The 15,993-nt window shown below is 44.0% G+C and overlaps 1 protein-coding gene across 1 annotated transcript in view; it reads right to left on the bottom strand.

The window, feature by feature from the left end:
* Positions 1 to 340: 340 nt before the first annotated feature.
* LOC144513415 (transcription intermediary factor 1-beta-like) overlaps positions 341 to 15,993 on the bottom strand; it is a gene marked incomplete at its 3' end in the record, with an annotated part of 16,555 nt that continues 902 nt past the window's right edge. Inside the window, exons 2-7 of the mRNA XM_078244477.1 lie at positions 14,517 to 14,556; positions 7,038 to 7,168; positions 6,175 to 6,301; positions 5,131 to 5,247; positions 1,594 to 1,708; positions 341 to 487 (exon numbers count right to left, since the gene is read on the bottom strand). Of these exons, the coding sequence (XP_078100603.1) occupies positions 341 to 487; positions 1,594 to 1,708; positions 5,131 to 5,247; positions 6,175 to 6,301; positions 7,038 to 7,168; positions 14,517 to 14,556 (677 nt within the window). The remainder of the gene's footprint in view (positions 488 to 1,593; positions 1,709 to 5,130; positions 5,248 to 6,174; positions 6,302 to 7,037; positions 7,169 to 14,516; positions 14,557 to 15,993) is intronic.

The following is a 15,993-nucleotide window of genomic DNA, read 5'->3' as shown; positions in this document are numbered from 1 at the left end:
CTCTCTCTCCCTGTGTCTCTCTCTCTCTCTCTCCCTCTCGGTGTCTCTCTCCCTCTCTCTGTGTCTCTCTCTCTCTCCCTCTCTCTGTGTCTCTCTCTTTCCCTCTCCCTCCCTCTCTCTCTCTCCCTCCCTCTCCCCCTCTCCCCCTCTCCCTCCGGCCGCTGCGTTGAGGACTGATCCTCTGTATATGGCCGACAAACACATAATAAAAAAAAAAAAGTCAACCTACAACAACAAAATGTCCCCAAAAGCAACTTAAGCGTAGCACAAATGCTTCGTTGGAAAACAATGCGTGAAGCATGAAAAGTGTTAAAAACATCTGCCGGGTTTAAAGATGTACCTGAATGTTGTAGGAAGTCAGGGCCGACACGTCGTTAATGTTTTGGGCTTTTTCGGCGAATTTAGCGACCGACTGTTGATCCTTCAGCAGCGTCTTCAACTTGACCATCTGTATCTGAATCAGCCGGGTCTCCGTTTCACAAACCGTCTGCAAAGAGACACAAACAGAGTCACAAACCGTCTGCAAAGAGACACAAACTAATCTGGCTAGCCGGCTCAACTGCAACCAAGAAAATGATAGCTGGCCGACAGCGCTGGCTCCCCCCCCCCACTCGCTTTCTATAAAACAGTGGTTGGCGTATTTTCTGGACATAGTTATGCTGGAGCCCTCTACAGCAAGGATTACCAAAGCCAAGTCATGGACTATAGACCTATGGGAAAGCACAGCAACACCAGTATCAGTCCTAATGACCTCAGCCCCACAAGAACTAGAGGAGAGGGACTAGGCACACACACACAAACAGAGACACACACACACAAACTGAGACACACACACACACAAACAGAGACACACACACACACACAAACAGAGACACACACACACAAACTGAGACACACACACACACACACACACACACACAGAGACACACACACACACACACACACACACACACACACACAAACTCACACACACACACACACACACAAACAGAGACACACACACACACACACAAACAGAGACACACACACACACACACAAACAGAGACACACACACACACACACAAACTGAGACACACACACACACACACAAACTGAGACACACACACACACACAAACTGAGACACACACACACACACAAACTGAGACACAAACAGACACAGACAGACACAAACAGACACAAACAGACACACACACACAGGCGGGACGATATTAGGCATTTTCCAAACTATTGGTATCGCCAGTCATAACGGCCGACAGATGAATATTATGTTATGTTGTGAGTGTTGGCGTTGCATAGTTTGTCCACCAGAGGGCGCTCTACAACGCCCGTGTTGGAAACACTATGTGGTTTTTGTTGTTATTGTGTTTTTGTTCAAAGGACTTTTATATACATTTTATTTATCAGAACGTTAATATATTTTGATGTTCTGTTGTGACATTATTTCAGTGAGGACTCATAAATAACTAATGTTAGGGAAACCTGTTTGTCGGGCTCTATCACAAACCGTCTGCAAAGAGACACAAACATCTCACATACCGTCTTAGCTAAATAACATGTTAGTGTGGAGTTTCGGACACAGCCTGTACGTTACCTTAACATTTTTCAAAATGTCTTCCATCCTCGTTTTGATTTGTTGAGTCAGGAACAAGTAGGAGCGCTGCAGCTCAGACGACAGATTGGACTCGCTGTCAGCGATGTCCCGCAGCCTGAAACACAACACCACAGCGGGGCCTTTAGTCTGAAATCCTCACGTAAACTAGACTTTGGTTTCACTTCATCCCAACATTTAGTCTAGTAAATACAGAGGGAGAAGAGATGTTAAAGTGCCCATATTATGAAAAAAATCATCAATGTTTGGGGTCTCTGGTAGGGCTGCACCGATCCGATATTAAGATGGGATATCGACAAAATAGCTGGATCGGGGATCGGAATAATGAACAGATCCATGGGCGTTTTGTTAGTTTTTTCCCCCTCTGTCGCACGTGTGTCGCATGCTGAGTTGAGTGTACAAATAAATAAGAATACAATACATTACATCTATGTTATTATGTCTTAGTTAGGAAAGTCTGGTGCCTTTAGTCTCTTCCACATGGTGGAAGGAAGGTATAAGGTGGAAGGTATACAGCCTATTATTAATTCAACAACCGTATCGGATCGGTATCGGGTATGGACAGAAATGAGCTGGTCAACATCTGCACGGCTTTCTACGTCACTAGCTGAGACATTTGGTTTGTGCTAACCACTTTAGCTAACAGCACATCAGCTAGCTGTTTCTCCAGCTTCGGTCTTAGCTGGGAGACTTCTTCTTCTAAACGAGGGAACACTTCCACCTTTGTGTTGAATACCTGCAGAACAGGGACATGGAAGTAGTTCTTTTGGAGATTATGGGTGAACTAGTGTGTGTTGTAGCAGTGTTGTGTCATTGAGAACGAGGTGGCTAACCGCTAGCAGCGCTAGCTTCTAGCTAGTAGTCCTTACCTAGCTACTGAGCGCGTAGTCCTTACCTAGCTACTGAGCGCGTAGTCCTTACCTAGCTACTGAGCGTGTAGTCCTCCTTACCTAGCTACTGAGCGTGTAGTCCTCCTTACCTAGCTACTGAGCACGTAGTCCTCCTTACCTAGCTACTGAGCGTGTAGTCCTTACCTAGCTACTGAGCGTGTAGTCCTTACCTAGCTACTGAGCGTGTAGTCCTTACCTAGCTACTGAGCACGTAGTCCTTACCTAGCTACTGAGCATGTAGTCCTTACCTAGCTACTGAGCGTGTAGTCCTTACCTAGCTACTGAGCACGTAGTCCTTACCTAGCTACTGAGCACGTAGTCCTTACCTAGCTACTGAGCGTGTAGTCCTTACCTAGCTACTGAGCGTGTAGTCCTTACCTAGCTACTGAGCGTGTAGTCCTTACCTAGCTACTGAGCGTGTAGTCCTTACCTAGCTACTGAGCGTGTAGTCCTTACCTAGCTACTGAGCACGTAGTCCTTACCTAGCTACTGAGCGTGTAGTCCTTACCTAGCTACTGAGCGTGTAGTCCTTACCTAGCTACTGAGCATGTGCGACTGCCAACAAAGATGTTCCAGCAGTGAGAGGTCTCACTCTGTAGCTAAAACAGAGACCTGAACACAGGGTGAAAAGAGGATATGTGTTCTACACAATATGGTGTTTTTTGATAATTAAACCATGTAAACCTATTCTGGTACAACCTCAAAATACAATCATGAACCTGAACATGAGCAGAATATGAGGCACTTTAATCTTCAGAAATAAAACAGTAAACTGGACTTTGCGTTGAGTGACAGAAAGCATTAAAAAAAAGGGACAATATGTCGGAAAAAAAGTGTCAAAAGCAACAAACAGTCATAAACGACAACAAGGTGTTGAGAAAAGGCGACAAACTGTCCAAAAAACGTCTTTAAAAGTGACTTGAAAAAGCATTCATACGTACGGTCGTTGAGGGGCCAGACACACGGAAACACTTTTTGGTGAAAATTCACGTTTTGCATCGTTCAGTCCTTCCAGAAGTTTTTCTGTGATTGTTTTCGGCTAAAATCCTTGATTATGCATCACGTTTTCTTAAAAAATGTGATGGAATATGCGGGATATTGCAGGAACTTGCAAAAACTGTGGCGCCATCGTGGCTTCATCGCGGGGTTTGCAGCTTTTAGATGACGTTCACGTCGCATCATTACATCACTTCATAACGTTCTCATGGCAGCAGGGAAACGGCTGCTCTCGTGTGACGTAAACGTAACATTTTTCATCTTTCTGAGAAGATATTTGGGACTTTTTAGCAACGAAAATGCGGGGATTATGACATCATGCAAGCCGCACATATTTTGCGCGGAAATCGGCAATTTATGCGGCGAAAGCGCGGCGTGTTTGAAAATATGCTGCCCCCGAAATAAATATGCAGACTTTGGCTGATTATGCATTGAGTTGCGCGATCACATAGTCGCGTTTGGGCCGATCGACCAAACGAATCCTGTAAACTGCTTAAAAACTGCCTTGAAACCTGGTCCCAGGGTGAAAAAAACGGCTCCCTTTTGGCTTTGTTTGGACGGCGAAGCCGCATACGTGCACATCGATGATGTCAGTCGACCTCTTACCCCGCACTAGCTAGCTAGTACACGGCCACTGACACGACTGCGGTCAAGCTAACGGTCTCCCATCTCCAAGGTCAAACCAGCTCACTTCATCTCTGCTCCCTGACACTTCCCTCTGCTCTGCCGGTCCTGGATTCTACACAAGATATACTGCTAACGTTATGTAGTTAACGTTAAACATCGCTAAAGTAGCTGACCGCGGCAGCAGAGACAACGCTAACGTTGCTGTTAGCTGCTATGGTTAGCTGTTTATAAAGTGGAAGTAGACAACTTATCAGCTGGCTAGCTAATCTGTCTGCTTATCAACTCCTTGAACGGATTATAGTAACTTTTAGCACGGCTTATTGTAGAAAGGCTTTATCAAAAAGACATTGGATCACTGATGTTTGTTTGACTGCCGATGTTAGCTAGCAGAGCTTACGTTAGCGCACTGACGTTAGCTCTGCCAGCTAGCGCGCTGCAATCGTGTCCGATGGCAGACAGAATTGCAAAATAAAAAGCAATCCTACAGCACGTTATACAACGTAAACAAAGACACGTTTTCTTGCGGCGGCCTTTATAAAATGAGCAGTGGTGAAAGTCATTAAAGTATCATGTTATGATCGGGAGTGACTGAAGACTATTGCTCTTCTTCTCTGTTTTTGGTGAATTTCTGTAGCAGAAACAGCGCCACCTATAGGCCTGGAATATGAAGTACTGGTCGAGTCTTTCACAAAATGGATCCGTTGGGACGCACATTTGTTTTGACGCTGTTCCAGGGCAGACGGGGGAAAAAAAGATCGTTTTAGTACGTGTGGACGTGGACTGAATCTGTCTGTCGTTCCCGTCTGTTTTCAGTTGTTTAATATTCATCAGTTACAAAATCTCTGTGTTAAGAATTAACAGAAAAACTAACGACAATAAAGTGAACCTATGAAAACTACGGACGTCATGAAACAACGTAATCAGCTTCAAAACATCCGCAGCTCCCCAAACACTCAACAGTAAGTATTCATCCTTTAATATCGATACTGTATGTTTCCGTTGGTACCTGGTCTCCATGTCCTGCAGACTCTTCCACGCGGCGTCTCGCTGCTCTCTGATTGGCTGAACACAATCCTCCAGCTCCTTCTTCAAACTGTCCAATGCTTCGCTGACAAACTGATACCTGAGAGGAAGAGAGACAGAAAGGGTGCTAAGTTAAAAAAAACAATGAAACTAATCAACAGTAAAACTAAAAAAAAAACTTAAAGCAAAAGGTGTAAAGAATATCAGCAGTTAGTTATATTTGTGCACGTTGCAAAAGAAGCTGTGTGCAGTCATTGAGGAAGTGGTTCAAGGAAATGTCTCTGACACGCAGGTTAAGCTTAAGCCGTTAACTATACTTTAAGTCTTTATGACATAAGAGTGCATTGTGTACCAGACGGGTAAGCAGAAACACAGGAAAGGCAGTTAAAGTTGCAGAACAGACAAGGAAGTTGCACCAAACAGAGACCCCAACCTGTGTCTGTCTGTCTCTGTGTGTGTGTGTGTTATTCGTGGGGTCCAAAAACCAGGAGTCCAGTATACTTGTGGGGTCTGCACAGCCTTGTGGGGCCCAAAATGCTGGACCCCCCAAGGTTAAAGGTCTGTTTGAGGGTTAAGACTTGGTTTTAGGATTAGGGTTAGAATGAGGTTCTGGTTAGGGTGAGGGTAAGGGTTAAGGTTAGGCATTTAGTGGTGATGGTTAAGGTTAGGGTAAGGGGCTAGGGAATGCATTATGTCAATGATGGGTCCCCACAAAGATAGTGAAACAAACCTGGATGTGTGAGAGATAATAGTTTCTGTCTAGAAACTAGGAGACACCCCCTTCGAGGATAGGATAAAAGATTGAGGGACAGAACTTGTGTATCGGCCGAGTCGGTACTCGCTCGCCGTCACTTTCTCACTTCACAGACAGACAGACAGGTATAAACATCAGGCCACTTACGTTAGGCTACAGAGAAAGCTCTGCGTGGAGCCTCCACAGAAACATAAAACAAGCTTAACAGTCATCTGTGGTGACCTACATACAGTCGTGTGTGTGAATGTTTCTGCGCCAGTCATCTGTGGTTACCTGTGGTTCATGTGGGCCGTGAGCTGGCAGTCTCTGCAGGTGAGCGTGTTGCAGCTGAAGCAGAAGAGTTTGAGCGGCTCCGACGGGTGGAGTCTGCAGAACTTGGTGGGACAAGTCGAGACGCCTTCTGGAGACACAAAAACGACACGTTTACCCAATTCAGACGGGCCAAAGAATCCACGAACACCCACACACACCTGGCTTCAGTTCTCCAGCCAGTTCGATACATCAAAATGGGAATGGGAAAGAAGTCTATCTGCTATTTTTAGCAGGTTTACCAGTGTTTGAATAAAACCTGCATACACACGCGAAAAAAACGCTTAACGTAAAAAGGCTTAATGTGGTTTAAAGTACCTAAACAATGATCTATGATTACCAAATCTCTCTCTCATATTGCTCCTCATAACCACTGAAAACTGTCAAAAAATCGAACCCAAAGTCTAATTATTATGGACGTAATGTGACATTAAGCGTCGCCACATTTATCTCATGTGTACATTAAACCACATTAAGGTTTTCCCTTACAATAGGCTCTAATGAAGCAGAAACACTTGATGTCACATAACGTCCATAATAATTGGACTTTGGGTTTGATTATTTGACGGTTTTCAGTGGTTATGAGGAGCAATATGAGAGAGAAATCTGGTGATCACTGATCGTTGTTTTCCGATCTTAAGCCACGTTAAGCTTTTTCACGTGAAGCATTTTAGAATGTCCCCGAAAAAATACCCAAAAGAGAGAGTGTGTGTGTGTGTATATATATATATATATATATATATGTCTTATCTGCGATGCTGTCTGACGTGTGTGATATTTGGACTGAACAGCTGATGCATGAACAGATGTGTGGGTTGGAGTGAGACCTTCTTGCGGCTGGTTGAGGATCCGGTGAGATCTGGTGACGGTCACTCTGCGATGCGCCGACACGCAGACGTCGCACAGCGCTTCGTTACAGTCCACGCACCAACATCTGGCCGCTGGCGCGTCACAGCTGCTGCACTGGGGACACAGGAAGCACATCTGCTCAACGTCTTAAAGCTACGGTACGCGTTAGTTTATATCAACTGTTACATTCAAGCCAAATGAGTCGATACGAAGCTGAATAAGCTCCAACTTTGTAAGTGTATAGACAGTTTATTATAAAGATAGATTATAAAGACGGTAGCGTTCCTGTTTACATTCGGCCGCCATCTCAGAAAACAGTCATGAGCAGTTGAATCATGAACACCGTGCAACCAGTAACCAGTAACATAGCCCGTACCTGTGCATGTCCCCACCTCAATGCTAAACGAGAGTTTCTCATCAAGTCACAGTCCGAGATATTTGTAATCAGTAACTCTATAGTAGAGCCAACAACAGTTGAAATATGAAGTTCGTAAAATCAACATTTCTAGCTCTTGAAAATAACATTCATTTGGTTTTTCGCGAGTTAAGGAGTAGTTTAAGGTCAGAGAGAGTGTCCTGTAATAAATGGAAAGCTGCAAGTTGTCAGTAGCAGGTTGTGGGGTATCTGCAGTACAGTAAAGAACAGTATCATGCGTACATATGGGCAAGGCAACCAGCTAAAGAAGAGACTAGCTCAATATAGATGGTAAAAAGTACAGGACCCAGTACAGAGCCTTGTGGGACACCTTTTGTTTTGGATAAGAAATCCCGAATTTCCAAGTGGTGGTTTCACGCATTGACGCCTGGAAGATAGGTAATTAAGAAACCACGCACAAGCACCCGTATCCAAGCCAAACTTTTCTTTAGATTGTGATCGAATGTGTCAAAAACCTTTGAGAGGTCGACAAAGAGTGCCGCACAGTGCTTCCTAATGTCCAAGGCCGAGACTATGTAACTAGAGTGATAGCAGTGATGGTACTATGGTTTGATATCGGGTGTCTTTCTGGAGATGATGCTGGAGACTTCAAACGTCCCATGGCATGAAAATGTCACTTTATGAGGGGTTTTTTAACATTAATATGATCTCCCCCAGCCTGCCTATGGCCCCCCAGTGGCTAGAAATGGTGATAGGTGTAAACCGAGCCCTGGGTATCCTGCTCTGCCTTTGAGAAAATGAAAGCTCAGATGGGCCGATCAGGAGTCTTCCCTTTATGACATCATAAGGGGAAAGGTTACCTCCCCTTTCTCTGCTTTGCCTGCCCAGAGAATTTGGCCCCCCCATGAGAGAGAGAGAGAGACATCATGGCTTTCAAACGAGCAAAGTGGCAGTTGGTCAAGGCCACTTGAGACTTCAGATACAGTATTAGGGGACCACTAAGGTCTATATAAAAGAGACTTCAGATACAGTATTAGGGGACCACTAAGGTCTATAGAAGAGAGACTTCAGATACAGTATTAGGGGACCACTAAGGTCTATATTGTTGTGGAAGTTTCTGTTCAGCGAGGGAGGAATTTGGGTGAAGAAGAGACCTTGTTGAAACAAAATAAAGACAGGCTGCAAACTGGATTAAAGTTTAGGTATTCGGTGGAAGGGTTTAATTATTTTCTCGAGAGAACAATCAAACAGTGACAAGAACAGCAATTCACAATGAACAGAGTTACAAAGTGACAGCCGATCTGTGCCTCGTAACATATGCCATCTCCTTATATCCCATTTTCACAGCAGAAAACACGACCATGTTTGGAAAACATTCTAATCTTGAACACTGCTGTCTAAAACTGTTCCTGTACATCTGTCTAGTGCGTCAAAAAGTCCTTCAATAGGAGTCGGGAATCTATCTCGTCTACAGATTGGTTCAGGCTCCAACCTTAGGTTTTGGGCAAACTGACCTTTGCATATCTCTACAGACGCCTGTGCGTCGTTGCCATCTGCTTGTAGTAGAGAATACACAGGGTCATACCCTTTTCAGCTATCTTTAAACTGGAGGACTGTTTCAAGAAATATCTTTAGGAGACACATGTTTCAGAGGCATATTTAAGGATCTACTTATAATTAAAATTTACTCAATAGATGAACAATCATGGTTAAGAAAATCATGGTCTATGTAATTTTTCCATTACAATATAAAGAGACTTCAGATACAGTATTAGGGGACCACTAAGGTCTATATAAAGAGACTTCAGATACAGTATTAGGGGACCACTAAGGCCTATATAAGAGAGACTTCAGATACAGTATTAGGGGACCACTAAGGTCTATATAAGAGAGACTTCAGATACAGTATTAGGGGACCACTAAGGTCTATATAAAAGAGACTTCAGATACAGTATTAGGGGACCACTAAGGCCTATATAAAAGAGACTTCAGATACAGTATTAGGGGACCACTAAGGCCTATATAAAGAGACTTCAGATACAGTATTAGGGGACCACTAAGGCCTATATAAAAGCTTCCTTAAAGCAGCATGTCATAGGACTTAAAAGATTCTGAGTCTGAGGATTTCAGGTTAAATTCAGCTTTTTTTCAAACAGTAAACAGACTCTCATGAAAGGGAGACGACCGTTGTACACACACACACACACACAAGTGCCTGCACAAGAGTCACGCTACGAACATCAGAATAACTCCTCCTTTATACTTTTTTCCCCCCCTCACACATTCCAATCCATCTATTTCTGTGGGACAGTGTTACCTCAAAACAGCTTATCGAATAAGTGACCAGCTTTAGAGAAGTCCTTATTAAAAAGGCAAGGCTAATACCATTTGGATCAGAGATCAGACAGACAGTCATTTACTTTGATGCTGAGGGGCAGAGCACTGGAGGGCCGACTTTTACCGTATTTTCCGGACTATAAGTCGCATCAGTCAAAAAATGCGTCATGAAGAGGAAAAAAAACATATATAAGTCGCACTGGACTATAAGTCGCATTTACTTAGAAATTTATTTCACAAAATCCAAGACCAAGAACAGACATTTAATCTGGAAAGGAGAGTTATTAAACTACCCAACAGCACCCAGAACAAGGGGCTGAATACGGTAGGTGTCCTCTATGTTAACGTAACACATTAACAGTTCTTAAACTACCCAACAGCCCCCAGAACAAGGGGCTGAATACGGTAGGTGTCCTCTATGTTAACGTAACACATTAACAGTTATTAAACTACCCAACAGCCCCCAGAACAAGGGGCTGAATACGGTAGGTGTCCTCTATGTTAACGTAACACATTAACAGTTATTAAACTACCCAACAGCCCCCAGAACAAGGGGCTGAATACGGTAGGTGTCCTCTATGTTAACGTAACGTAGCTGCTCTGTTGACGAGCCTCTCCCAGCAGCACGTTGTTCAAGCACCCATCTGTGGACTCCTTCCTCCAGCTCTGGCCATCTGGATTTCAGCGCGACTAGCTTTCTTTGTTTTCTTCATTGCAGTAAGACTAACCTTTTCTCCAGTCCCTCACAAGTTTCTCTCTCACTCCAAACTCTCCTTCTGCTGCTCGATGACCGTTTCCGGCTGCGTGTTTTACTACCTGCAGTCTCCTGCAGCTTCTTTTCTTTCTCAGTTGTCTTTAGGAGCAGCATATAGTCGTCACAAGCCTAGAGCGCCTCTCGCGGCTGTAGACGGTAATGTTTTCAGCATGAAATAACATTTAAAACATGTTACATTATATATATTTTGATATATAAGTCGCACCTGACTATAAGTCGCAGGACCAGCCAAAGCATGAAGAAAAAGTGTGACTTATAGTCCGGAAAATACGGTAGTCATGTTAATTGCACCCCAGAATTTGGCGGGATTAGAATAAGAGGTGGTGACTAATGTAAAATGTATTCAGAAGCTCGAGTCACAAGTCAAGTCTGAAGTCAGCTGTTTGTGCGACTTAAGTGTGACTCGAGTCAGAGTCTCAGACTCTGCTATGACGACCAGCCACGCTCGCCTCACGCATGAGACGGTACTAAATCTGTAATGAAAAAAGGAGGATGGGGCGCCGCGATCGAGTCGAGCCGGTACTAGCAATGGGTAAGCGCCATTTTATTCTATGTGATTTTTCTATCATATTGACTTTCTATGTTATAACCAATCATATCATTATAGGGACCCATTATAGTAGGTCTAGCCTGGATACCAGCCCAACTTAGCCCTGCCCACAACATTTGAGGTCTGGACTTGATCCGTTGTGGAGCAACTATGCTCCAACCAGAGCTGTTTGGACCAATCAAATCGTCAGGGCGGGCTTTATACGATGGACAGATGATCAACAGTAACGTGATCAACCACGTCACCAAAGAGCACTTGGGTTGAATTATTTTACAACAGAAGTAGAAGAATTGAGATGTGTAGATTCCGCCATCGCGTCCGTTATAGAAGATACCGACAGCGCATTCATTTTAAAAGAGGAACAGAGAACCACGATCAAGGCATTTGTCGATCGGAAAGATGTCGTCGCCATCCTTCCTACAGGATTCGGCAAAAATGTAATTTATCAGCTGGCCCCGATGGTCACTAAGAAGATTGGGCGCTCTGATTGGTTGTAGGTCTATCCGTTGCTCTGGTTGGTGGTAGGTCTATCCGTTGCTCTGGTTGGTTGTAGGTCTATCCGTTGCTCTGGTAGGTTGTAGGTCTATCCGTTGCTCTGGTTGGTGGTAGGGCTATCCGTTGCTCTGGTTGGTGGTAGGGCTATCCGTTGCTGTGGTTGGTGGTAGGTCTATCCGTTGCTCTGGTAGGTTGTAGGTCTATCCGTTGCTCTGGTAGGTTGTAGGTCTATCCGTTGCTCTGGTTGGTGGTAGGGCTAGCCGTTGCTCTGGTTGGTGGTAGGGCTATCCGTTGCTCTGGTTGGTGGTAGGTCTATCCGTTGCTCTGATTGTAGGTCTAGCCAATTGAGTGCAGAGGCATTTTCTTTCCTGGTTCTGTTGAAATATGCCCCATAATTACAGCCCAGTGGAGCAGAATCAGACTCATATTCTGACTAGAATCTGACCACGTCAGGCTATAGTACGTCTATTCTATTCTTCAAAAGGAAACCATAGCTCCTTCTCCCTCCCTCCCTCAAGGCGCTGACACACCACCAGATAATCAGCCGTTGGACAGTCTGGCGAGGTCGGTGACTCGAGTCTGGTCGGTGTGTTCCGTGCCGTCGTCCGTCCGAGGGGCCGTCGGCCTTCATTTTGGCCGACCTGACATGTATAATGGGCGGGATGAGCGTGACTAGAGCCTCTCAAAATCTGACGAACATCTGTTAAACTGACGTTTGTTGATCTTAAATGAAGACAGATTCAGCAGCTGCACGGCCTGTTTCTCTCTTCAGATGTTTCCAGAAACACGTTACGGTGAACTATTTTAGAACAATATGAGATCGTATTCTGAACGAGACGCCATGATGGTCGGGGAGAAGCCAGACCCACGTGACTGGTTCGTCCAATCAGCTTCATTTTTGGGCGACAATCCAGATTAGCACCGCCTGCTGTTATGGAGACGTATTACATCTCGTCTCTTCGGTGTTCTGACGAACTTTCTGGACTGACTCGGGGAGACTGATCAGTCCCGCTGGCTTTACTGCTGACGGTCGGCCGTCTCCTCTGTGTGTCAGGCCTTTACACTAGGCTACACACCTCCCTCCCTCCCTCAGCAGCTGCAGCATCTAGCAAAGGCCCAATTTCAACAGCCTGAGGCAGCTGACTAACAAGAGTGCAAGATCAGCAGGAAAATACGCAGATTCAGCAAGTGTACAGGATGTACAGTCAGCAAAAAGGAACCACAGAATAATAGGTGTGTGTAATGGGTGTTAAGCAAGGACTTGAATGTTTCAATGGTCCGAGATTGGGTTACGCCAAATCCAGAAATACAGGAAACTATTTCTCAAACTGCAATTACTTGAGACTCATTGCAAAGTGCAGTGATTTGCAAAGAGATTTCATCTTCAGGCTGGGAGGCAGCTGTGTGGTAGCTGCTTTGACCTGCGGCCCTTTGCTGCATGTCATTCCCCCCTCTCTCGTCTTTCAAGTCTTCATCTGTCCTGTCAAAATAAAGGCCTAAAAATGCCCACAAAATAATCTTTAGAAATGTAATGTTTGTTTTGCTAAACTCTACGATGGATAAGGGACTTTTTTGCTGACTTTTGTAGAGCTTTGTGTCGACAAAATTGTCAGAGAAAGCAACAAAAATACGACAATCGCCCAAAAAAGCAACATGCAGCAATACAGTCCCAGATACTATCGGACTATTCCCAATAAAAGCACGTCTGGCCCTTAGCGAGAATGAGTTTGACACCCCCTGCTCTAGTGTATCGTTATGTTAAGAATAATCATTTAATTATAGTACAGTCACCCATAGTATATGACTGTTGCTGGGCAAAACATCACATACACATGAGTGATGCATGCATGCACACACCTAAAGCACTACAAGGGTGGGGAGCAGTTAAACCTTCCTCAGTCCAAGTCTAACTTCCTCTAATGAGGAGGGAGAGCGTGCCGCATCTCTTTCAGGGTGTTGTCTGCTGCCATTGGACGGTTCGTGGGCCTAGAGGCTGGGACCAGCCTGTGCACCAACAAGGAAGCTCCAAGTCTAAACCACGGTTGCCTCCCACCTTAGTATTAGCCAATCATAATAGCTTGCACATTTCTATATTATCTCATGTAATCAGTACTCAAAGTACTGGCCCGAAGGCCAGAGGAGGATCTGACTCCAGTTATGTATACTGTGCACTAATTCCCACGTGTTGGTTAATGAGACTAATGACACCAGAACTCAGGGATCAAAACTGAGACGATAGATTAAAGTCAATAAAGTTTACTGAAGTCCAGCATTTCATTTAATAATGTATACTCTTTATTGATCCCCAATTGGGAAATTACAATTTACACTCTGTTATTACACACTACACAGGCCTGAAAAACACACACACTTGTGTGTTTGATGGTTAACCTCTCCAGCTGTTGTTATCACACACAGGTCAAACACTGGTCAAACACACACGTTTGTTTCACTATCTTGGTGGGGACCCATCATTGACATAAAGCATTCCCTAGCCCCTTACCCTAACCTTAACCATCACCACTAAATGCCTAACCTTAACCCTTACCCTCACCCTAACCAGAACCTCATTCTAACCCTAATCCTAAAACCAAGTCTTAACCCTCAAACAGACCTTTAACCTTGTGGGGTCCAGCATTTTGGTCCCACAAAGCTGTCGGGACCCCACAAGTATACCCCTACTAAGTTTACAGAACACAATTGTGGGTTCAGAAAATGAAACGAAGTTTCCCTAACCACAGACAAACGTATATGGAGTTCAAGTCAGCAAAGTCTATGTCAGATTAACACAGCCAATAAACCAGAGACACACATCTCAAAGCCTGTTGAACACCGTTCACACCGTTGAGAGGAAACGTGTCCTTCAACCAGGACGCCGTAGCTAAACGATGCAGTGTTTAGACATGTGTTGATGTATGCGTTACCTGCTGACTGATTGGCGTCTCCATGTTGAAGAGAGAAGTCCTGAAAGACAAAGAGAATGTTTAGTTCGTGTGTGTCAAAAATAGGGGCGCATGATATATCGACTCAGTATCGTTATCGCGATATCACATCGGGCAATATTATATCGAAAGTGTCACAATAAGTATGCAATATTTAGTTTGTGGAGCGCTGCGTCCTGTCGGTTGGCCGTGTGGCTTAGTTGTGTTTGATGTAGAGCTTGAAACGCTGTAATGATCACGTTTCATTGGCCAGTTACCGTGCCACTTGCACACGTTAGTGCACGTCAGCGCACGGGTCCACTACGTGACCAACCCTATGGAGCGTACCATGTGACGTGTGCATATTTCGACAGAGTGACAGTGTAAGTGAAGAAATAGACAACAAAACAGAAGGAATCAGAGAAGAGAAAGAAAGGACCCAGTGGTGTAGTCTAATGTATTGTAGTGGGTATGCTGTACTATATATGGCCCAGAATCTGCCTTTTTTGGGGAGGTACGTAAGAGGTTAATAGGACATGTGTAGGCAGTAAGTAGTCTAGTGACTAGAGTCATAATATGTTAGGATCAGTTGTGACAGTAGACTTTTTATCTCCTGCTTTGGACAGTTTGTGTATCTGAATGAGATCCAAATTAGTCACTCCCTTATATAGTTTGTTATTAGTATTTATATAAAAAAAATGAATATCTGCCATAGGCCACAGTTAATTTATTGACATATTAGCAAAATATTGTGAATTCATCATATACAACACTCAGATAATAAAAAAGTTAATGAGAGTTCAAACATTTTATATACATCATATCATTCAAGTGAAACTGAAATGATCAGAATGTAACTGTATGTTAGATATTTGTAAATAAATCTTTGGCCTATATAATTAGCGGCGAAGGCCCTATTGAAACTGAAGGAATTATCATTATTTTCTGCAAATGAATTGGCTTTTTGAGGGGCTTACCATATTCAAAAACTCACCAATCAAAAAGTGGCGGGTGTAGTATGTTGATAGGGAGGCCCTAGACGTGTGGAGAGATTTTGGAAGAGCTAGACTCAATAGCATTGACGGTATTGCATTTTTTAACAATAACAATTCATTATAAATAGGCTGAGCCAGATTTTCAAAAAGTGGCGGGTGTAGTATGTTGATAGGGAGGCCCTAGATGTGTGGAGTAAATCTGGAAGCACTAGGCTCAATAACAGTGAAGCTGTTGAATGTTTTCTTTGTATCCACTTTCGGTTTTGCACTTCGTAGACGGTTCCTAGAGGCTGAAACCAGAACGCTCACAGGGATGCATTGTATTTATCCACAGATGTAGACGGTTCTTTCGGATAAAAGCCGGGTTGTAGCTTGTTGTCTACCTTACTACGGTTAGATAGAGCTGCCTATTGTGTAAGTAACACGTTTGTTTTAAGATCTATTGAACCGCAAACATGCAAATCTGCCAATTTCTGTCTAACTTT

This window comes from Sander vitreus, unplaced genomic scaffold (assembly GCF_031162955.1).
Source record: "Sander vitreus isolate 19-12246 unplaced genomic scaffold, sanVit1 ctg248_0, whole genome shotgun sequence".
Lineage (NCBI taxonomy): Eukaryota > Metazoa > Chordata > Actinopteri > Perciformes > Percidae > Sander > Sander vitreus.
This window is presented reverse-complemented; position numbering and strand designations above follow the sequence as displayed.